Source organism: Cyclospora cayetanensis, unplaced genomic scaffold (genome assembly GCF_002999335.1).
Source record: "Cyclospora cayetanensis isolate NF1_C8 unplaced genomic scaffold, CcayRef3 CcayRef3_contig_33, whole genome shotgun sequence".
Taxonomy (NCBI): domain Eukaryota; phylum Apicomplexa; class Conoidasida; order Eucoccidiorida; family Eimeriidae; genus Cyclospora; species Cyclospora cayetanensis.
The window spans coordinates 221,123-243,571 of record NW_020312292.1 but is presented as its reverse complement, the minus strand read 5'-3'; the positions used below and the strand labels follow the sequence as shown (position 1 = coordinate 243,571).

Below are 22,449 nucleotides of genomic sequence, written 5' to 3'. Positions count from 1 at the left end.
TTATCGCTGGTACATCAACGATTCCTAGTGCAGCTCTTAGTTTCGGCAGGCTTTTCTTGAAAGGATTTCGACTTAGCCTTTGAGGGGGACGCCAGTATCGGAAGATGTGAAGCAGTTGCGTAAGGCCAGCACTGTGTATGTCTACGTGATTTTATTTGAGCTCCCGGTTATTGTTCTCTTCTTTACATTGCCTTCCTCTACAAGGTACAACCTTACATTCCCATTAAGCTTCACCTTCATGTAATCAAGCTTGCACTAACGAGGTCAACGTCGGCAGAAAATTCAGCAGCTGGAGGGGTCTGCAAATTCAGGATGCCAGACGGGCATAGCAAGGATTAGAGGCACACGCATGGCAAGGCAAGCCTATGTAATAAACGTCTCTCAAAATGCTGAGCTTGGAAGAGGCAGACGGCGCAGGTAGCCCTCAACTCAATCGATTGGAGTGCCATCAACTATTGTACAAACAATTGTCTCGATGCGGCGGATCCACGGTGCGTCGCGCGTGGCCTATCGAAGCTCCTGAGAGTCTTTCGACGTATGGGGACAAGCTTGAAGCTGCTTGGCTGAAAGTGTCTGCCGCAGCAACCCATACAATCTATGCTTGTCTATCGTACCCTATAAGAAGACTGTGCGCGAACCTACAGACGGCTGCATCAGTCTACGGATACCTAGATCCGGTGCGCGCAATTACATCGCTCAGGGCTGATGACAGGAGGAAAAGTCTTTTCTTCTCACAATGGAGCCTTAAAAATGAAACTCCTGCGAGCACTGCAGGTGGTGCTGCAAGCTGTATACAGGATTCATTCGCAGCAGAGTCCGTGAAGGCGAGGATATCTAGGCAAACGTCGTCGCCTTGTCTCCTATTACCATCTATTCCGATCAAAGCATGCGCTGCTGGCGTTGTGGCACTAATTTCAGGAGTCATTGCCGCAGTATTTGTGACGGGTAGCGTTGCACGGCTAAGCAGCGCCGTACTTGTTGGGGTTCCTGTGGGCATGGCAGCGTGCTGCGTGGTTCTCTGGGGTCTGATGGAATTGTTAGCACGCTACTTTTGCATGCTTCTCTACCAGCTGCTTGCTGATATGCAGCTCCAGCACAAACTTGTCAGAGAAGCGATACGGTAAGCTGCGCATGTGTGATGTACTGCCAAAACATCAGCACGCGTCCATTGGGGGCTGTCTCGCTCGCTGCCTTGCAGTACTCCGCACTTCGATACGACACGCTCTCACTCCTCATTGTGCAGACCGTTCTCTGCGATGTTATTTCCAGGTGGATTCAGGAACTTGAAGTCACCGTCAAAGCTTTTTCGGGGACTTGCACTGAGCCGCAGCAGCAACATTCCGCTGGTACTGCTGGAATTTCATTACCCTGCACTGGAAAAAATGAACGATTGCGGAAGGATTCGTGCGCACAGCCACAAGAGCCAGAAATCACTGTTGATCCTCCGTATTTTGGAAAGCTTTTGGGCTCGGCGGCCCCATACAGAACAGTGCCGGAGACTGGGTGTTTTCTGTCTAGTAGCCTTCGAATGAAGGAACTTCCTGCTTCTCACTTGCGCTTTCGCCTCTACCAAGTATTGGATTGGCAGGAACGCGCCTTTTGCCACATCTACGATAACATTTTGAGGCCAAAGGCAGGAGGTGGTCACCTTGCTTGGGCGAGCCACATAGCCTTGGGGCCTTGGGGAACTGCAGATGGATCCACCTGTGGCAATCGTCGGTTCGACGGCAGCATTCGTTCTCTAAAAGACGCTTCAACCAGAAGCTGGCTTCTGCACTCGAGAATATGCACAGGATTCCAAATAGCATTAAGAAATTTGTTGTTCTCGTTAGATGCCCGGTTCCGATGGGGTTGCGTAGCTGTGGAGCAAAAAATCCACAGTGAAGGGGGGAGAAGAGCACTTTTGCCTCCTACAGCTGCACCACAGCTGACTCGGCGGACCAACTGCACCCTGAGGCGGACTCTACTGGCGCAACAGCAGAAAAATTCAGCTGATTGCCGGTCACTTGGTGAAGAAGTAGAACGCGCAGGAAGAGTGCTGAGGAGCGAAGAAACTCCAGAAAGTCTGACTACAAAAAATTCCAACTCTAGGCTTGGCATCTGCAGAACCGTTGCCTCTTGCGCTCCTAGCAGACAATGCGAACCAAGCGCACCGCGGGTGAAGCCATCGGCTTCTGAGGTCAGAGAAGCTTTGCATAGATTTCCTTTCCTGGACTCTTGGACTGTAGACGTATCCAGAGCGGTGGTTTGGGGGGTCTTTGGCTCTGTTGCTGTGTTAAAAGCTGTGTTTGACGGAATAAGAGCTTCGTGGTGGCTATTACAACGACTGAACCAACTCAGGCACGACCTCGCTGCGGCTACTTTAGTGGCGACAGAGGCAGCAAATGCACTGCGGATTATTTTGGAGGAAGATTGGGCATCTTGCCCGGTCCGCTTGCCGCAGCCTCAGTGGGTGCCGTGGATGTTTAAGAATATGGAAGAGCAGCTGAACATCAGAGGGTCCCCCACCGAACCGCTACACTTGCTACCGTGTGCTGTTTCGCCTCCCGTGGCTGCACTTCATGCCTGCAGCCCTCTCTCTGGAGTTTTGAGCCCGGCTCCCAGAACGGCACTTGCCTCGATGAGTCGTAACATTGCTGCAGCTCTTGCGATCCTTCGCCTCCCCTCAAATGCTTTCCTATGGAAGGCAGAGGGCATGCAGGGCAGCGCGGACGCCACCAGAGATAGGAATTATTTTTGGCTTTCTCGTTGGAGGGCGATGATGTCAGGATCTGCTGAGAGCACTACCACGGGGGGCCCTCGGTGCGCATCAGCGATGGCTGGGGGTGAACAGAGCATTGGAGATGCCAAGTTATGTAGTGCAGTCCAGCTAGTTCTTCGCCACCTGCATGCGGCTTCTGAGGAAGGAGAGAAACTTATGCGGTTGTTGCGGCTGCCAGGCAAGGCCCCCGGACCTGTCGATTCTTCAAGATCACCTGTCGCTCCACAGGGGGTTCCTCCCAAGTCACTCGAGTGCAGCGATGCTAAAGAAGAGACACATTGCTGGTCGCAGTCAACAGTTGCTGAGCCTGTGCAGTGTCTCGAAGTGTATACAGCAGTAGGGCAGGAGTCCAGCAGCAACAAGCGTCGGTTCCAAGAGGAAGCGGACCTGTTAGCAGCTTTCGAAGATAAGGACCCTATCGTGCAGGAACGCAGCCAGCTCACGCTGCGGGAGCTGAAGTTTAGGCTAAAAAGCAAGAACGAGGAGCAAAAGTGCTTTCCTCGCGTGGTAAAGGAGCTCTTGGTGGGTGCAACAGACTCGGAAGACGCCAGTGATTCAATTTTACGTGTTGTTACTGAGGGTAGTCACGCATCGTGGAACTGTCCAGAAACAAATGCCTTGCATGAGTCCTCTGCCCCGCTCCCGGGAGAAAGCGGCCTTGAAAGAGATTTTAAGAATGCCTCTGTGTGCGGAAGTGAGATCGAGGCAACCGTTGATGAAGAAAGCCCTACTGCTAGGCAGGCTGCTGAATCGTCATCCTCATCACCCCCCGCTGTCAGTGCCACACTCGAGGCCATGAGCCTATCAGAGGAATGCTCTACGGATGAATCAAAGGTCTGGCTAGAAAAGGAGAACATGGCTTTTCTAATTCGTCAGCAGCAGCTCAAGGGGCCCTTGGCTAGAAATTCTTGGCAGTCCCCCGAGTTCCTGGCTTCTCAGTCTCTCATCTCTCAGCTCGAAGGCGAGCTAGTGCGGCGACGAACGAGTGTTTCGGGGGACGGAGAGAACGATTGCCCCGCCACAGCACTTGGGGAAATATTTGCGGCAGATTCGCAGCACAGGTGCGATTCGGAAGGAATCAAGGAAGGTACCTCGGCTCTCAGAGACGACCTAGCGAATAGTGAGGAGTAGGCTGCGTGTGATCTTATTCAAGAATCCGATTTTGCTGCAGAAGCTCCAGTCTGAGCACCTCCTTGTGGATCCAGGGGCACTTTGGCTTTTAAGGCGGACTAGAGGACATGCAGATTATTGGCGGGACAAGCGCAGGATACTGTTAGCAGCAGCCAGTTGCGAACCGGCTGGTCCATGAGCCAGAGCCAATAAGATGCCGCTTGCTTTGCCGGAAAGAAAATTGGTGCGGCGGCCGCATGAAAAAACCTTTTCGCCGTGTTTGCATGTTATGTTTCTTTACTCTGCTTGCATGAAAGCGTATACTTATGCATGCAGGCGAAAAACCCGCTCGTTTGAGCCTGTACTACCACTTATATGGAACAACTCCGCATATTAGTCCCACTGTTGCAATGTTGTGCACATTCATTGGGGACGCATGTGACTATGTTCTCTTTTAGATATAGTAGCTTGAACTTTCTAGCGAAGGAAATAATCAAGTGAATAGAAAAAACCACCTGAGCTGCTGCCCTGTCCAACTACGTATGAGATTCTAATCCAGCCACAAGACAAGCCGTAGAATGAATGCACTCTACCTGAGCAGTGGACCAAGAGGGATGATTCTTTTTTCACTGCACCGCTAGACTGCAAGTTTACAGTATGAATTTGTACACAGCTTCTGACACAGTCGGTCTGTGCTGATCGGGGGGAGTCACTGTCCGGTCGGCTGTCTCGTGCAACTATTCATCTGCCGAGTAGATAAGGTTGCAGAAAGGATAACTCGCGCGTTTGTAAACTAATGGAGAACAGGCGACTTGCAATACTACAGCGACTGATCCCTGTTGCGAGCGTGGCCGCAAGAACTCAAGGGGCCTTTAGTTATCAAATGCTCACTCAAATTATACGGATGTCTAAAACATATTCATCTTAAAAAACCACGAGTGCCCACATATCTGGAGCACTCAAGTGCAGTCTTCATATATTTCTTTTCATCCTCACATAATTGGTGCTCACCTCTGCTTTCTATGAAGTACAAAGGCGTGTAAATCCATACTTAGCCCTATAGTGTGACCAACGTGTGTAGTTTCCCACCACTTTCCTCCTGTGCCGTAGGCTCTGAAAGCAAGATGCGCTAATGGGAAAGATCACTGTTCTACTCTCGCGCCGACAACCATACACAGGTCACAGCATGGTGGAATGTAGAATGCTACTGGATACTGCGTCCACCTGACCTTGTTGTAGGTCCAGCTCTGCATTCGCGGTTGCTGCAAAGGAAATACCATATGAAACGAGCACAGCACAGTATATAGCACGAACGAAAAGTTTCAACAGTGTGGCTGAGTAGTGAACATGGCTAGAAAAAGCTGCCTGCAGGTATGTTGAGGCTTTACCAGCGCATGTTCCAACATCCTGTAATGCAAGGTCCGAGACAGGAGCCTCCTCATCACTTTTGTTAGGTTTAGGGACCATGGCATCTTGTTCGCTCTGTGACGAGTGCCATGAGCATTCAAACATTTCGATGCTGTCATTCCACTTGTTCACTTCTGTTGATGCTTCACCTTCTTTCACCCATCTCAAGTATGCCTCGAAGAGACCCTTAGCACCCTCTTTGCGGATTGCCCGAATCTGCTTAAGGAAAGAGAATAGCCTACGTATAATATCCGCTGGTGGCATTCTGATCTTCCCAAGTGCTAATTTTAAAACTGCGACCGCTTGACCTGCACAATAAAAATATCCCTGAACAACACTGTTTTTTGTTTCACAATGTTTCGCACACAGCCAAAAGAGCTGGTTCGAGAGGCAAGAGGCGGCTCACGCTGCAGCTCCATGCATTGATAGAGCTGTACAATTTGGAGGTATTCGGCGTCATTTTGAAGGAGATCAAGCGATGTTTGCCCTCTGCAGGCTGGACCCAGGGAGCGCCCTGCATCGGAAAGCTTGGAGTAGGACTGGCCATGTAGGAATCCGTAGGCCATGGCTGCACCTAGCTCATCGGCGAGACGCGAAATCGTGGAGCTTTTGCGGAGTAGAGCCCAGTATTTGTGGGCCACATTTTTGGTACGTTTACACTCATGCTTTATATCTTTTGTAATAAGCTCCATTGGGTCTACGCCTGTGAAAACCGCAGCGTATATACACTAGAAAAGTCAAAGAGCATCAATAATTGCATAAACGGAGGCCGGCATGCAGTGGTCAAAGACAACACTAACAGTCCTAAATGACGAAGTCACGTACAGGCTCGAGCTTTTCAAGCGTTTTTTGGTACAGAAGACAAGAGGGCCCAGCACTGCACACATACCATGGTTTAGGATTGTTAGAGCTTGATATAGCCTGGCGTTGTAGAACGTGTCGCTTCTATTGGTCGTAGAGGTCAGTTGGTGTTTGGAACCACTTACCCACATTAGGAGTATGAGTTTCGCAAAACTGTGCCCAACACTGTGTTGCACCTTTGCCGTCTCGGCGTTCGCCTTAGGCTTCCGCTTGAAAAGCTCCTTGATTCTTTTTTTTATTTTCCGAATTTTACCCGTGATTTCGTATCCAAATCCTTCCATAAACTTAGTAATGAATTTTCCAGCATTGTGAGTCATTCTTTGTACAACTTTCCGATATAGCTTTTTATCAAAGGAACCAACAGAGAAAACTTTAACGGCGTCTTTCCACCCACTACGTCCTTGTTCCTCAATCTCGATGCGAAGGAACAGAGCTGTGAATAACGCATACAGGGACAAACCCAACCAGAGACCTCCTAGTTGAGCACCAAGCGCCATCCTCTAGAAGCTCGCACTTAATAGCTAAGAAAAGTGTGTTCAGCTAATCAGTAGCCAACATTGCAGGGAGTTGGGTGAGCTTGGAGGACTCACCGATACGGATAGCGAGTGATGCGAAGGGGCCAAAAACTTTGTGGAGGGCTTCAGCATCATCATTAATATGACAGGAAAGTACCTTAAAAAATGCGGTGAAACTCATTGAGCCTTTGGCAGCCTTGCGCAGTTTTTTGGAGTTTTTCAGATTTCCCCCTGCGATGCTCGCGTGATGCCGGAGGTCGGTTGCCGTGTACAGCGCCAAAAGCTGCGGATGGGGTAGGCCAAAACCAGTCATACCAGGTGCCCTCTGCACTGTCTGCCCAGCTTCTGTGGTTAGAAGATCTCCTAGACATAGAAGCAGGTCAGCTTCTTTTCCAATATCGGCAAGGACTGGTGCAACGTTGTCGAATATGCGCCCCAGCCTCCACGTCTGACCCCCTACAAGGTCAAGATAGGGGAGTGTCTCAGCAGCGTAATACATTGCAAAGCGTAGGGCTGAAACAAACAAGTTCGCATCACTAAAACGCAGTAGTAAGAATAAGGAGAGCGAGAAATAGTAGGCAACAGCTACCAAGAGACACGGGGGTCCTGGAAAATAGTGTAGGAACCAATTCCTGCAATGGCCGAACTGGCATTCTGGCTAGAGGCTGCTCAGTTACCATCGCCAGCAATAATGAAATCCTTTCCAATGCTTCGCCTTTTAACTCTGCTCTTATCAAACCAGAAGTTGCGTCCCAGTACTTTTTTCATGCAACGTTCATCACATCCCTCCAAGTATCCAGGGGCGACTTGCCCTGCGAACCAAGCACAACAAGACCAGCAGTCTCATTTATATATCGCGTTAGTCACAAAGACTGACTAGGTCAAACCTATGTTGTCGTGAATATGCAATTTTCCAACAAGGAAAAGTCCTTTCAAGCATACCGTGTTTTAATGAGCAATCAGATGCTAGATCCTCACGGTCCTGTGCTAGTTCCCTTGAAAGCACTGCGAGCATGCGGCATGAGCGATTCAACGAAAAACAAAGCCTCGAATTAGCTGGAGGACACACAGTGCACCTTTCTAGCAAACATGACGGCCAACAACTATGACAGTGATGTTTTCTTGCCTCACCTAACTGGGACCAGTCACGTCTCGCTTGCTCCCATACTTTCAAGCACTTCGGAATGACTGTGGTCCACTCTGGCCGATTTCCTGGAAAGGTAAAGGCGGCCGTTGTTCTACATTGGTTTTCAAGGACCGCATAAAGAATGTCTTGGCCTTCCATGTCTAAAACTTCAAATCTAGCATTTTCAATCATTCGGAATACAAGCTCGTTCGCTGTCCCGTAGAGGCTCTTGTGGGTCAGCGGCCTGCACCCCTCTAAAGCCGTATAACCTCGAATCAGCTGAAGTAGTTCATATGCTGCACAAGCAAATTATACACGCACGAGGACATAATGCGAAAAGGACTGCTTATGGATATTTGAGGGGCCCATATTCTGGAGGTGCGAGGAATGCTTGCCTTGCACTGCAGCTCTTGCGGTGTAAATGCTGCTCAGTTCTGATGGATCCGGTTTGTATATTCTTTTTGAAGGTTTTTGAATCTGTCTGGCCTCGATGCCAGGTAGTTCTCTTACGGCATCCACGAAGCTCAAGACTGCAGCATTGCAGCATATGAAGGACACTTATCAGGTGCCACACCGGGGAGAACTAGGGTTGGTAGAGGACTCCTTACGATTCTGAACGTACAGTGAAATAGCTCTGAGGCTCTCATTGCACTCTGTAGATGCCGAGGATCGTTGGTTCGTTGAGTTTTTCGAAATGCCTCCGTGATTCCTGCCAACCTAAACACCTCCTCCATATCCTCCAATAGACTGGGGTCATCCTCATTCAAGTTCTTAATCTCATTGCGCAGTACTTTGTCTGCTATCATAACATGTCCTGAGAAGAGAATACAGTTAGAATATTCCAGTATTTAGGTGCAAACCGACGGCTCACATTAGAAAATCCTTTGTAAACTGCTGGGTTCGAATAAGTCTCACTGTCTTGTATCGTGAGAATTAGGCGGTCGCGTGGGACAGTAAGCCGCTCTCCTTCCTTTTCTATGGAAACTTCGTCATTTTGAACACCGGTAACAGTGTATTCCCCACGCATCATAATCGTGGAGCCGTCTTGAAGTAGTTTGACTGTATCACCGATGCCTAGAGGGGGAGGGATACCTGTACCAGGAAAGTATCCATGGCAAAATATACAGACGTCGAACTCTTTCCTTTTGAAAAGGTACAAAAATCGCAGCTATGACAGCTTATGCGATGTACCTGACCAAAAGCGTTTCGACATAATATGCAACTGGGCTGCAAACACACAAACGAAACAGTAATTTTCTCCCTATTGCTAATACAAATCTACATCGCCCTTAAGATCTAAGCACAAGGCATACACTTAAGTGCAGGGGCGAATATAAACTTACGGCTCTTGAGAAGAATGCGTGCGATTTTGTCCCACATCCAGATTGCTCCAAAATGGAGCTCTACAGAGCTTTTCACAGTTGATAACTCAGGATCATTAAGAAAAGAACCTTCTGGATGAACAACCGTCTTTAGGCAGCTTTTCTCCTCCAGACTATGGTCATTCTTCATAGTCTCAAGCATGGTATTGAACTGATGTTTGTTGGCGTTGAAATCTGATCAGCGATAGTAAAGCAGGACACGTTCCCTAATGTTCAATAATTTTGGATTAGCTGAGGTCGTAAAGCAGGCATACAGTTCATCGTGAAATACCTTCTTCGAATTTCTTGAAAATGTCTTCGCAGCCTGGTATCACAGAACATCAAACATCCCTACATCGCTGGTCTGCTCCTACATCCCCAATATATGCACTTAATTGCGTGTTCGTCCTAGTTTTGCTGGACAAGTAACTAACTCAGGAAGGTAATGCCATCACATTGGTTTAACATTAACAGCGCCTTACTTCCATTCACTGAATGCGTTTGCGTTTCATGTTGTTCTGGCCCCTCGCTTACTCCATTATTTTGCGGCTCTGCTGCCTCCCCAACTCGGGCCTCGAGTAGCGAAACACTTTCATCGTGACCAACGGAGGCTAAAAGACCTTTATCCAGCCTTTCTAGAGAAAATTCAGATGGCTTCCCTATAAAAGGGAATATCTGCTTGTGGATTGGGTTGCCCCGAACCAGCTCCAAGATCAACGCAATAGCAATTAGGGAAAAGTGTGGCACAAGAAGCTTAAGAACGCCCAACTGGGCTTGCCTCAAGAATCTTGATAGCATGGTCCTCATTATAAAGCGACAACTAGGGCAGTTGCTCCGGAGTCGGTCCGACCTATGGAACGGCCGAGGTGCCCTTTGGACGAACTCACTTTGACGAAGGGCCCTACCCCATCAATGCTGCCTACATCACGGGAATGAATGCAGAAAAGGGTGACTGATCGCATTAACCGCAGAAATACAGGTACTGCTCACTCAGTGATCCTCTTGTGCTTTGACCATCAGGCATGTGACTAGCTTGCTAGAAGCATCAAGGATCGTCGGCGCTGTTTCAAGCTTTGGACTCCAAACCATCGGAGGCGCATTATTTCAGACCCTAGTGAACTTAGAGAATTGAGTAAAAGTGAGATATATTTTTGCTCTTTTCTCCGTGCTCCTTGCCTTTTTGTCCTAGTCCTGTGCGGGCCCAGCGTGGTCAGTCCAGCTTTCCTTGGAAGGGCCAGACAACGAAGGCTTGATTCTACGGAAATGAAAGATATACTCTACTCTAGCGACAGTGACTTTTGTTCTTGCTGTTTTTTAGTGGTCTACCTTTCTATTTTTACCAATTCTGTGGAGCTGCCTGCTGGGAGTGGCTGTGGATGGTCCTTTTTGTACGGGAGGCTTGCATGTGAATCACCGTGCGGTCTCATTCACCATTATGGCAAACTCGCCTTATCCGTACACTCGATTCGTAGCAATTCGGTTCTTCTTAATTGCCCGTGCACTGCATTGTCTTTGGAGAAACACTCAACAAGGAAGACAGCGACACGATCCCATAAAACTGATTTGAATATATCACAGCAGAACAATCACATAGGCTTGCAGTATCTGCAATTCTACGGTCAGGTCAGCTTATCACACGGCTAATTATCCCAAAGGATCAGTGATATCTATCTCTGAAAAAACGATCAGACGCATACAGGGGCACACTCCATGTGAAACGTAAACGCTAAAACCACTCGCTGCATACAATTGCCAGACACGCCTTATGCGCCTAAAAGAATCTGTATTTCTCTCTCGAACAGAAGACAGTCATCTAGCTGCTAGACTTCACTGCCTTCTCAGATCTCATCGCCTGATGTGCGCACAACGAACCTGAGCGCCAACTAATTGACGAATCTGCAATTACATGGCATCTCCTTGATGTATGTTGAAGCAAGAAAGTACGCTCATGACAAAGTTCTCAATGAAATCCGACAAACACCGAGAAAGACGTGTAATTTCAGGTGGGGCGAGGACCCGCCCCATTCGACACAGGCCATACAATAGATCAACCCCAAAATGCACCCCGTGGGAGATGGCAAAGCTCAGTAGAGATTTGGATCATTCAGCCACATAAGGAAAGAAAAGAGATAGATCCAACAGGAAAGTATCCCGCTGGCACTATTGTCTCCACAAGAAGACCCCATGAGAAATCAGTCGATGCGCCTTGTGATGCATGAATCTGGGACTTGGGGATAGTTACAAGGCCCTAAGAAGATTGACTACACCCTTAATAGCTATTTAATTTTGATAAAGGAATAATATAGAAATAATATATTGGCTTCTGCTTTTTTTCTGTTTTCTTAAGCTGGAGACTAGCGTTGGCTCGATACAATAAAAAGCGATGCACTGCGCATATGAGCCTGGTGCTATATTCAACTAGCTGTGGCTACTCGGTGGGATCAGAAGGTGTATCGATGCACACCGTATCCCTTGCCTTCAGAGCATATGGGACGCCCGAGGGATGCTGGCAGGGTAAGGAAGGAGTGCTTGAAGAAAACACGCCACTGTTTGGCGTGAAGTTTACATCGAGTTTCGAGCGAAATATCTCGCCATGGAAACAACTGATGGAATGGTAGGCCCTCTCTCCCAAGCGAGTCCAGTTTGAAGGAAAGTGGACGGATAGGGTACACGTTGATTGGGCCCTCAGAGCATTCCGCCCTTTCAAAGCGAATTGCCCGTTGAATCTACAACACGCACACAACGTTGTCTCTTATAGTACTGAGATAGGGCTATTACACAGTAGTTAGGTTAAACAAACTAACAAATCAATCAGCAAGCTTTTTTTAGTTCCCTGTCAGATACGGCTAGTTTCAAGGAAAGCGTTTATGCGCAGCTTAGCCCGCTAAACACGAGGTAAATCTACTCGTAACCTGGCTGCCCCTTTCTCCTTATACGGGGAGTTTTTAGGGGCGCAGACAATGAAAGACAAAAACCTTTTGGGGAAACGCTTAACTGCCATTAATCATATTCATACTGACCCTGGGGAGAATTGTGTCTTCCTGAACGTCTTGGTTGGAGTTTCGTGGGCTGAGGTACACTTATGCACTCTCTAGTGCACCATTCGTGCGTTCATTATGTATTAAGAGCAGTAATAAATTTACTATTTGCCCGTTTCTATGGCTTGTTGAAGACTGGTGCTATATCGATGCAGGAACGCTCATTGTATTGTGCATATGCGGTTGATGCTGGGTCTAATTGTAAGCTCTCAGAGTCATTAGAGAAGTCGGCAGCGTGCATTCAACGGTCATTCCCCCTCATGCTGAAGCCTTGTGGCGTGTTGACAGGAAAGGGATGGAGCCCTCTTAAGCAACGGTTAATGACGTTCTATTAAGTTTGCATTGATATCGGAGTGAGGTACCTTTCATGGAGACCTTGCACAGAACTTTCCATGTGGTCGTACCCAAGGGCTCTATGCAGCTGTTGCCCACTCATCCACTGAGTATGGATGCAATTTGGCGTCACATTACCCCAAAACACCTGTCTGCATGTAATAAAGCTATTTGGAAATTCTATACTGTGTGCTCGTTAGCGACAGTCTGCGAACAAAACCCTCTGGCGATAAAGGTAGGTGGATCGGGGCCCGGCAGGGTAGCAAAGGACAGACTGCAAGCTTACATAGACGCAGCTGTTTTAATACCGGCACATAGGCATATTTTGTCAGCCGATAAGTCGTTTATGGATCGGTCGATGAGGCTTTGCTGACCAGAGCAGTACTACGGCCGCAAGGATGGATAAGTATTCGAAGAGTTTATCGGCCGATTGCACATGTGCCTCGCTTTGTACCCCGCAGACTAGCAAAGCTAGTTATTCTTACGGCTTGCTTACTGCAAGGACAGCACTTCATTCGTGGCCTTATCCATGCAGGAGAAGCCGCCTGCCTGCAGGGATTCCTAGAGTCCAACCGTCCATGCATCACTGACGCATAGATTTTTGCCAGGAATGGCTAAACAGCAGGCTTTGGAAGCACTGAGAAGGTATCCACGGGAATCCACTGATAGAGCGGTATATCGAGAAATCAAAACTCTTTGGTCCGCAAAAAGCCCTAAAGTAGAAGACCAGCTGCGTTACTAGTGACTCATATCAGGGTTACCCGGGGCTTGACGCAAATTGCTCGCAGACTGCGCAGCAGCGTAGCGATTAAAACAAAGGATGGGTGGTGCGTCCAAAGAGGATGGGTCACTTTAGGCTTAAAGATCAAATGAGCGTAGAGCCTACTTCTCTGGCTAAAGAGGCAGAGCCAAAACGGAGTATAAAGCTTATTGAGATCGAGATTGTGTTGAAACGCCCTTGCCTACAGCCTTAGGTCAACGAGAAAAGAAGTGAATGGGTCACAAGCCCTTTTGGGTCCATACTGACGCCTTCCAACAGCCGACCTGTAACTATTGTGAGAAATTCGGCTATGAGATTCGAAGTTGCAAAAGCGTGGAAAAGGCAAGAAATTCAAGCAGTGCGACTTAGCTAAGAGGAAGCAGACTAAGTGGTGAGGAGAAGTGCTTGTGGGAAACTGAAAGTCCCCCACGCCGGTTGAGGCACTTCAGCTCCTGTTTGACCACAGGTTAATCACGCGACGATACAAGTTCATGTTAATTTTAAAGATTTGTCAGTGTTACATGACATTGGACACTTATCAAAACTCTTACATATGGACGCATTGCAGAAGCAGATTCCACCTATTCATTTGTTTTGTGCAGTCCCCAAGACTTAGGTTGGCTGAGTGGTGACAGAATGCAAGCAGTCACATAACCACAGCAAGCAGCTACAGGCCACCTCAATTCACAACTTGCTGACTTCAGCATGGTGCGTGAGTTCTATGTCTCGCCCGCGACCAAGACTTGATTTTAGGTGCAGCATGAGCGACCCCGTCATAGGCGCGTAGCTCTGGCCGCATGCGCGCGTATGATGGAGTTCGTGTGCGATAAGGCGCTAGGTAGATATAGCTTCGTGTTTTTTGAACGACGCCTACTGCATCGTTCGTAAAGAAAATAGGACTCGTTCTTGATTGTTAGGCAGGTTTTCCATGCCGGCGTCCCAAAAGAGAAGGCGGTTCTGAGCATACGTTTCGTCTTGCTGACTCTGCAACTGGTCCTTTACTAAAGAACTCGATATAACATTAAGCTGGAGAACAGCAGAAGGAAAGTATGCAGAGAGGCTCGCGCCTGTGGTAAATAATGACGAGCTGTCAGCTGGCTGAGCACTGGCTGGTCGTCGGCGCTGCTTACTGAGGTGATTCCTGGGTCAGCCTCAAGGTATATTCCGCACTGTCGGAAGCCTTCACAGCATTAAGAAAAGATTGTGTAGCAAGCGGATAGGTTTTGCAACCGGCAAACGTGCAGGAATCAAGCAGCGCATTTGGGCAAGGGCCTGGGTCGATGCCAGAAATGGATGGTAGGCGGTGCGTGTGCGGTGACTTCAATAATCTGAATAAGGCTACCAGAAACCATACGCTTGCGATGCCTCATCTTGGCAAAGTACTCTACAAACTAGAAAAATCGACAGTCTATTCAATGTTTGATATACACTGACACTTTCTTACAAATCTCCTCTCACCCTAACGAGAGGCACTAAAGGGCCTTCCATATTCGCAGCGGCAAACTAGAGAATGCATGTACGCCGATTGGACGGTTCTATGCACCAGCAAGGCTGTAGAGGCTAATTTATCGGATGCCTTGTTAAGGAGGGGTGGATGGCTGTATACATGAATGCCATCTTAGTATTTCGGCGAACTGTTCAATTGCACCCTTACCACCTAGGGCGTGCACTCTAGCTGTCCCAAATCACACCGTGGTATATGCAAGCACGTAAGTGTGTTCTGGACTTCCATGTTTCGTCCACAAAAACTTGCTCCAGGTTCATGCTATCGAGGAATGGCCTTTGCCGTTGCACACCCTCAGGAACGGTGAGACGTTCTATTGGCTAGCACCGTATTCCCCGAATATCTTTGCTCTGGCTGCTCGAATCCCCTGCTCGTATATCTGTTTTTTCCAACCAAAAGAAGTGCGCGGTCTCTACAGAGGAGGCTGGTACCGCGGCATGAAAGCGTTTTCAGGGGACTTGCAAGTCGTCCGGTGCCTGCTCTGCACGACAGCTGCCCACATATCTAAGTATGAAACAGGTCTAGAGGCAGACCATCGGGTGTTTTTCCTCTAAAGCAAAATGATCGTTTCCTTACTTACATGGGCGACGAAGTAGTGTCCAAACTGGCCATATGACCTTCATGTACTATACAAAAGGTTTCAGGATTCTGATAATTGTAGAGCTGCTCGATGCCTTACTCGCATATTGGGATACAACTTGATAGCAAAGTATATGGAGAGCATCACACAACATCATGGTCATCCACGCGCTCGCATGAAGTCCCAGCGTCACATTGCTGTGCAGAGCAATTACTTTTGGTGCCGCTAACGCACAGCTTTCATGTAAGTTGGGTGAGTTTTATGCTTTAAACAGTCATTTATTTGCTTTTATTGCCAAAATCCAGAAAGGCTAGAGCGTGAAGTACTACCACTCTGATATTGGTCTTTGTGGGTCAAAGCAAAGTATAAAACCCATGGCTTATGCATTTATCCTTTGCTCGACAGCGCTAGTTTGTACACAGCACATCAACATATTCTTTCGAGTGCTAGTGCATTCACACTACAGCGGGAAGTTTTCAAATGTTTTGCTGGTGGCCAAACGTGCATCCTGAGGAAAGGAAAAATGCACTCTTTTGTCCAGCTCGTCAGCCAATGAAGCACCGTAATTCTCCTAAACCTTGCATTTGCAAAACTGTCCGGTTTCTAAAAGAGTCTGGAATGATGTGAGTGTGAACTGTATTGTTGTACTGCCGGAGGTCAACCGTCGGATATATAATTGCCGCTACGATACACATCGAATAAGCCCACTCAATCCCAATCATTTCAAACTCATATCTGGAGGCTCAACAGATTTCTAAGGAGTAGTCTCACAGATACAGGTCGGGAACACGTGAGTGCGTGCTACTGCATGCTCATAACCCTCCTACACATTGACCACAGTGTAATCGCTGTGGACCACCCTGAGGCTGACGGACAGACTAAGTTCGCTAACCGCACAAAATTTGCAATTGTCTATTTATACAAATCCAAAAGGTTTGTTTGATATCCCTTCCAGTGTTTAATTCGTTCACAATCAAAACTACGTTCGTTCATCTGCCTGTCCACCGCACTCCTACTCTATAGTGAGGAGCCCCCCTCAAATCCAAGCCTGGACGTGGTGTTTCGAAATCGGCAGCCTCTGCAACAGTGAAGGAAATTAATGAGATTCTGGCTAGTGCACACGAACGCATGTGCAACGTTCGAGAGAGACCTACACGGAATTATAAAAATCGGCGGTCTACAGCGTGTTTCGAGCAGAGAAATTGATTCTGATGGATCTGTAGCTTTAACTAGGTGGGCCAAAAGGTCATGAAAAGAAGGCATTTGTTATGAGGTGGCTGGAATCGTTTATTATTATCTAACAAAGCAATATTAGCTTCACAGAGAGGTCTCAAAGCTCTCCAAACTATTAATTAGCTTTAGCGTGGAAGCAAATGACCTATGGGGAGGGCGACAATCCACGTCGAGCAGTAAAGATGCTGGAACCTAGGACCATTCAGTACCCACGGCATACGGTGCGGGGGATTTTGGTGAAATGGGGCTAGAAGCGGCAGCCTTAGTGATTGAGGGGAGAGCGGCTGTCAATATTGTTGCCTTTCGAAGAGTACATGGTTTTGCTTTACTCGACGCTAGTCGCACAAACGATATTCCTCGCGTTCTTGAACAATTGCCTTCTTGACCAAGGCATGTTTTGCCTTGAAGAGCTAATGCCTACCATGGGTAGCCTTTAAAAATTACCCAGTTATTGTCACTAGTTTACGTAAATCTTACGCCACAGGGTATCACTGCTACTTTAGCTACAAGCAACTAGCTGAAATATACATTTGTCCCCGTGCGCACCTTCGAGCCCTGTCCATCGCTTAGCTCATTCTCTTCACAAGGCGCTGCTGAAGTGGAATGGGGCATAGCTATAGAAAGTCTTTGAACAATTATTCTAGTAATGCAGATTCATTATTATCCAATGCTGTAGATACTTTAACCTTAGTCAGGGGCTACAGTTCCTGATAGACTGTAGACGTCTAGGCCACATCTTAGAAATTAAGACGGCTACTCAGCCGCGAAGAATGAAATTGGACCCGCAATACTAATGGCAATTCACTTCACAACTCTACAAGGTAGATGGCCTTCCTTGTGTAGAAGGAACCACCGGTGAACTGATGACCCCTCTGATACTCATGCCACAGGAAGCACCTCTTTCTCCCTATGTACTTATTACATGATGAGGTACATCTCCAACCATCTGTTGAAGCCTTCAAGTACTAGCCTGTACTTACGGGCGTCTCACCTCTCTGGTCTGCATGAACTCATCTACACATCCACAACCATTATTTGGCTGCCAAAAAAGCCTCTTTAGCGGCTGTAGAGCTCCTGCATACACAAGTATTCGTCAAGCGGCCCCTGAAGCCTGAAAAGGGAAATGCCAGCGTCAACTTCCTTCGGCAAAGGGCATTTGTTATCAGTCTGCTGCCGACGATAATCGAATTACTGAGATAACATGAGTTGAACAAAATTAGGAGACCTGCTTTAGCGACCTTAAATACCCCTGCAGCGTGAGAGGAATAACGGCTGCATTGGATTAAACAGTACCATTGAAGAAAACGGTTCATCTATGACCTCCGTAGAAAGACGATTCACTCCTACACCGTATAAAGTTGATTAAATTCTGTTGACTGTTTTCCTAAAGCTCCCCTCTTCCAATGCACGCGCCACGCAGGATTCTCAACAGGACAGCGAGACAGTTAGGGTCAGCGTTGCTAGATGCGATGTGCTCCCTGAGCATTTTATAACTAGTTGCACACAACATTCAGTGCACACGCACAGAATATTGCTCGTCGAGGTTCGAGCGAACAATACTCTGCAATAGATAAGACATACGAGCAGATAAATCAGCAGGCAAAAGTTTATTGATTTTTAGCTAAATATACTAGTGTAGCAGAAAAGATTTTCGTTTAGCTGAGACTGCTGCACTTCAAAAGGTCGCGGACGAAATTCTAATGTTTCGTTTGGCAAAAAAGAATTTTAGGATTTCGTTTGGCTGTTCATGAAACTTAATTGCTACATGGTAGAGCTACGTAAGAATGATGTAAGTAAATGTTCTGTGTCTGGGTGCTATGTGTTGTGTGCGGGTACTTGCTTGTAGATCGAATACTCTGAGTGCTTAACGGGTGGAGCAACGGGCACCCTAGCAGTCTCTCTATCAACTCATGTTGAAAACCTAAACCTTCAGTGGCGAGCATAAGAAAAGGCAGGAGTTCTCCTGGAACCATTGCATAGCGCTCTATCAAGTTCGTATTGAGTTCCAGAGCGAAGTGTTTCCTTACCGACACCTTGGTTGGAGCGAAAAAACCACTGCTACTTAGTCTGAAGTCTCGTACGCCCCGCTATTAGCAATATTGCACTACAAGGTGCAACCTTAGTATTTGACGCTCATAGTACTTCAGTTTCTAGTCAATTCACTCTGCACCCATCCTCTGAGCCGGCATAAAATGAAGATGCGCCCTCGGTAGCGCAAGCAACGCCCAGTGCCGGTAGTTAATATTACAGCATACCAGTGAATAAACTAAGGAAACTTATTTGCACATCCACATATAAAGGCAAATTACTCATAGTATGGCCGGTTTAATACTGAATATGGATATGATGCTACCATTCACCCTGAAAGAGGAAATCGCCGTTTTGTTGCACGCTGCAGTGGGCTGCCAATGGCTTATTGCCAAAGCTAGAGAGTGAATGTCATTCTGTGTCTGCATTCAAAATGCGTACTCAACACTCGAATGGAAACAGTGATTCATGCATGATATAGTTTGGTAATAATGGAGGAAAAATTGCGCAAGCAGAATTCCCGCAATGCCACAGACGTGCGCCACAGGGTTACCCCCCATGAAGTGGATTCGCGAGAGCAATCTAAGCAGCAGATTGCCCCCCGTGAGGAGTCTCGCTTTACTCTCTTTGGTTTTGTAAGTGTATTTCTCATTTTTGTTCTTGTTGGCGGCCTCACTTGTTCATTAGTCGTGTGGTCAGGGGTTGTTGTACCACGTTCCTCACCCTCGGCTCCCGCACGCACTGCCCATTCGGCGCAACATCCCTCCTCAAGCCAGCAAAATCCGGATACAACCTTCACGGAACCTCCATTACCTACAATGGCTCCACTGACAGAGCTTAAGACTTCCATCATCAAGGCTGGATCCGGCCCCACAGTGGCAAGGAGCCAACGCGTCACCGTCCACGCAACCGGATCCGTTTTGCAGGCTGACGGTTCCGCGAAAAAATTCTGGTCCACGAAGGATCCAGGCCAGCAGGTGCTTCCTAAACACGTTTCAGTCCACTTAAGGTTGAAGTGGTGGTCTATGACGCTGGTGAACTCCCTTCTGCTCATTTAGTGTCACGGGACACATGCTAGTAATGCACCTCCAGACATTAGATCTGCCCCCCCCCGGGCGTTTTTGGTGACATAGGTACATGCTCATCGTGTATTAGCCCGATCCCACCTTTTCTTACATGTGCCCTCTGACAAATTTTCATTCGCAGCCTTTTACTTGGCAAGCAGGTCTTGGCCAAGTGATTGCTGGTTGGGATCAAGGAGTACTTGGCATGCATCTAGGGGAGGCCCGCATGATTTACATTCCAGCTAAGAGTATGCATAGCATTTCAGTCCTGTGCTTATCCGAGCAGCCGTAGTGTACTGCAAGTAAATGATCATTAGTTTCCAGTAGGACGCTTTATGCTTTGCTGTGTGCGTGCAGTGGGGTATGGAGCCAGTGGTTTTCCTGCTTGGGGTATCCCGCCTAATGCTGATCTGCAATTCGAGATCGAATGCTTGCAGATTCAGTAGGATGTTCCGCGTAAGGGTCCAAAGTGTGCTTCAGATCAATTGTACGGCTTGTAAGCTATCCTTCCCAACGTAATATTGGGAAACCCTCCTGTGTTAGAGAGCGGTCTCAACACTGCTCTTGTGATACACCATTGGATCGTTTGTTAAAAGCTTCAACTGAGAGCCTGCTGGGAACTGGAGGTAGTCTTTGTGGTATCCGCCTGCCCAAGCAAGTGTACTGCACGCCCACTTTAGAGTTTTGTGATGGATGCAGGGGATCTAACAATTAGAAGTAGTAAGAATGCTGGTTTCAGTAGCTTCTACACCAGTAGGACTCACCCGCCATCTTCGGAGACGCGTCTCGTAGGTGTCAACTGGTAGATCATTCCCAGTTGCATATAACCCAGCCACGACACTTTATTGGCATTCTGCCAGTAATGGCAAGCGCAGCGAAGTCATTCATTGATATATGAATGAAAATGTGCACTTTGATTGGCATTTACATTAGAATGACGAGGGCCACACGTCCCTGAAGAAAGATACTCTGTGCTGTCTAGACAGCTCAGCAGATGTCCCACTTTCGCGTCTCAGTCTGCACTGTACACTTCGACGCTCATGTAACTGCTGGAGCACCAAGTGGCTTTATCCTTTCAAGGCATTTACAGTTCAAAATGAAACTCGCGATTGTCCCTCCACCCTTCCTTTTTTTGACACTCACTACCCATTCTGTGCTACATGCTCAGTGCAAGATGTTGCTGCCGTCATTGCTGTCGGGCATGTTCTTCAAAACGAATCCGCCAGGAACGCATGCTCCAGAGAACGTTTCAACAACTATTGAAGCTGCAGTTAAATCTGGCGCCCCGTCTGCTGCAGACGATGTCAGCGGCGGTCAGGTAACTGGGGCTGTAGATTTTGCTCCGGAGGTGGATGCCATTCGAGATAGTGCTGAGGCAACGCAGCCAACTGACCAAGAAGTGTTTGGCGAAGAACTGATCATCACTCAGACTGAGGAACAAGCACCAGAAACCGAATATGCTACGGAAAGCTTCGGAAGCTCGAATGGAGACGTCACAGCTGCAACACCGCAAGCGGGCTCCACTTTGGAGGCCCCGAACACTGACGCACAAGGTTTTGCCAAAGCCGAAGAGCAGCAACTTTCCGAAAATGATGCTTGGAATAACTCGGAGCCGCTGCAATCTGTCGGCGAGTCTGCAGAGGCTTCCTGGATATCAAGCGTCAGCAAAGACAGTGCCATCGAAGCCCTACTTCCCCTTGTGGCTATGACCCCCGTGTTAGCAGCTGCGGGCTTTCATGCTGACATTCAAAAGTTATCAAGCGGCACATTCCTTGTGCGATTCCCACGCATCGACTACGCTGTGCAAGTAAAAGACCTTACGAGATACTGAGAATTTAGTGTCGTATGAGGCTTTGGCGCATCTTATGGAGGGAGGAGAGCCTGCTCCAGATGTGCACACTGATGCAAAGTAGATGTTTGGGTCTCAAAGATGCTGCTCACGCTTCAATGTGGTGTCTGAGGAATCCTGGAGAGAAAGCATGGTGCTTCCAACGCCACGCTTTAGGGGTTCTGGCTGCTGCGGTGCGTAGTTTCGCCCCACTATAAAACTCTTTATGTGCAATTCTTCATGGTGTGGCAAGCAGCCGCTTCTCTGAAGTGTACGTTGAGCCAGCGATACACAATTTTTAATGAGCTCAGTGCCATGAACGATGGCTCAATTATCATGGCAACGGACATTCGGGCGTACCTATTCGTTAAAAATACATGAGCGCATCGGTTGGTATATGTCTTTGTTGCATTCTGCGCGCTACTGCTGAGGTTTTTTCTTACCCGTGCCCCTGTGCTTCAAGTTGAAATCTTTGAATCGTCTACTCTATCGTTATCTAACGCAAGGGTAGTAAAGTGTCCTTTAGTACTTTTTAGGTGGACTGCAGTAGTTTGCTTGTGCAAACGGAGTGCCAGCGAGCAAATTTTGCAGTGGCTTTTGACTATCAAAGCAAAAGGCAGTGTTATGTATTGAGCTCATCTTGGAGTAATACACAAAGTGATTACTTGCCTTGAGAAAAGCGGGAATGCTATGGCTTAATACGAGCCATTCTATTAGGAAACAAAAACGCGTCATCCAGCCTAACTCCGCATCCTTAATACATGGCGACCCTTGGTGATGTCTTATGTAATACTGCGTCAAACTCAAGTATAACTAGCCTGTTGGTATGAATAGCAACGCTGATCAACTGCACCAGCCAGTTTAGTCAGTAGATCTTATTGGAGAAACTGCAACTGATTTTGTCACTCATTGCCAATGAAAAGCTGTTGCTCCTGTAACG

At 47.8% G+C, this 22,449-nt stretch overlaps 4 protein-coding genes across 4 annotated transcripts; 3 read left to right on the top strand and 1 right to left on the bottom strand.

The window, feature by feature from the left end:
* The first annotated feature begins 386 nt into the window (after positions 1 to 386).
* LOC34619084 lies at positions 387 to 3,946 on the top strand. The gene is given in 2 exon segments (XM_026333968.1): positions 387 to 1,010; positions 1,244 to 3,946. Coding segments are annotated over 2 exon segments (3,327 nt in total).
* A 1,104-nt stretch (positions 3,947 to 5,050) lies between these two features.
* On the bottom strand, positions 5,051 to 9,948 carry LOC34619083. Its single transcript, XM_026333967.1, has 12 exons — positions 9,624 to 9,948; positions 9,434 to 9,466; positions 9,124 to 9,336; positions 8,696 to 8,872; positions 8,399 to 8,594; positions 8,176 to 8,285; positions 7,786 to 8,076; positions 7,332 to 7,466; positions 6,730 to 7,167; positions 6,168 to 6,572; positions 5,685 to 5,981; positions 5,051 to 5,586 (listed from the first exon to the last, which is right to left on the bottom strand). The coding sequence occupies exons 1-12, from the start codon at positions 9,946 to 9,948 to the stop codon at positions 5,051 to 5,053; spliced, it is 3,156 nt and encodes a 1,051-aa protein (XP_026189752.1).
* A 9,160-nt stretch (positions 9,949 to 19,108) lies between these two features.
* LOC34619082 (FK506-binding protein) lies at positions 19,109 to 20,127 on the top strand. The gene is made up of 3 exons (XM_026333965.1): positions 19,109 to 19,594; positions 19,824 to 19,929; positions 20,039 to 20,127. The coding sequence occupies exons 1-3, from the start codon at positions 19,109 to 19,111 to the stop codon at positions 20,125 to 20,127; spliced, it is 681 nt and encodes a 226-aa protein (XP_026189750.1).
* A 650-nt stretch (positions 20,128 to 20,777) lies between these two features.
* Positions 20,778 to 21,512, top strand: LOC113146487. The gene has a single exon (XM_026333964.1). The coding sequence runs from the start codon at positions 20,778 to 20,780 to the stop codon at positions 21,510 to 21,512; it is 735 nt and encodes a 244-aa protein (XP_026189749.1).
* Positions 21,513 to 22,449: the final 937 nt, after the last annotated feature.

Coding starts and splice junctions, on each gene's coding strand:
- LOC34619083 (XM_026333967.1), bottom strand. CDS start 9,948: ATGAGGACCATGCTATCAAGATTCTTGAGGCAAGCCCAGTTGGGCGTT. Junction 8,873..9,123: donor ACGCATTCTTCTCAAGAGCC/GTAAGTTTATAT, acceptor TTCCTGGTACAG/GTATCCCTCCCCCTCTAGGC. Junction 8,286..8,398: donor TCAGAGCTATTTCACTGTAC/GTTCAGAATCGT, acceptor GGATGCCGTAAG/AGAACTACCTGGCATCGAGG.
- LOC34619082 (XM_026333965.1), top strand. CDS start 19,109: ATGGAGGAAAAATTGCGCAAGCAGAATTCCCGCAATGCCACAGACGTG. Junction 19,595..19,823: donor CGAAGGATCCAGGCCAGCAG/GTGCTTCCTAAA, acceptor TTTCATTCGCAG/CCTTTTACTTGGCAAGCAGG. Junction 19,930..20,038: donor GATTTACATTCCAGCTAAGA/GTATGCATAGCA, acceptor GTGTGCGTGCAG/TGGGGTATGGAGCCAGTGGT.
- LOC113146487 (XM_026333964.1), top strand. CDS start 20,778: ATGAAACTCGCGATTGTCCCTCCACCCTTCCTTTTTTTGACACTCACT.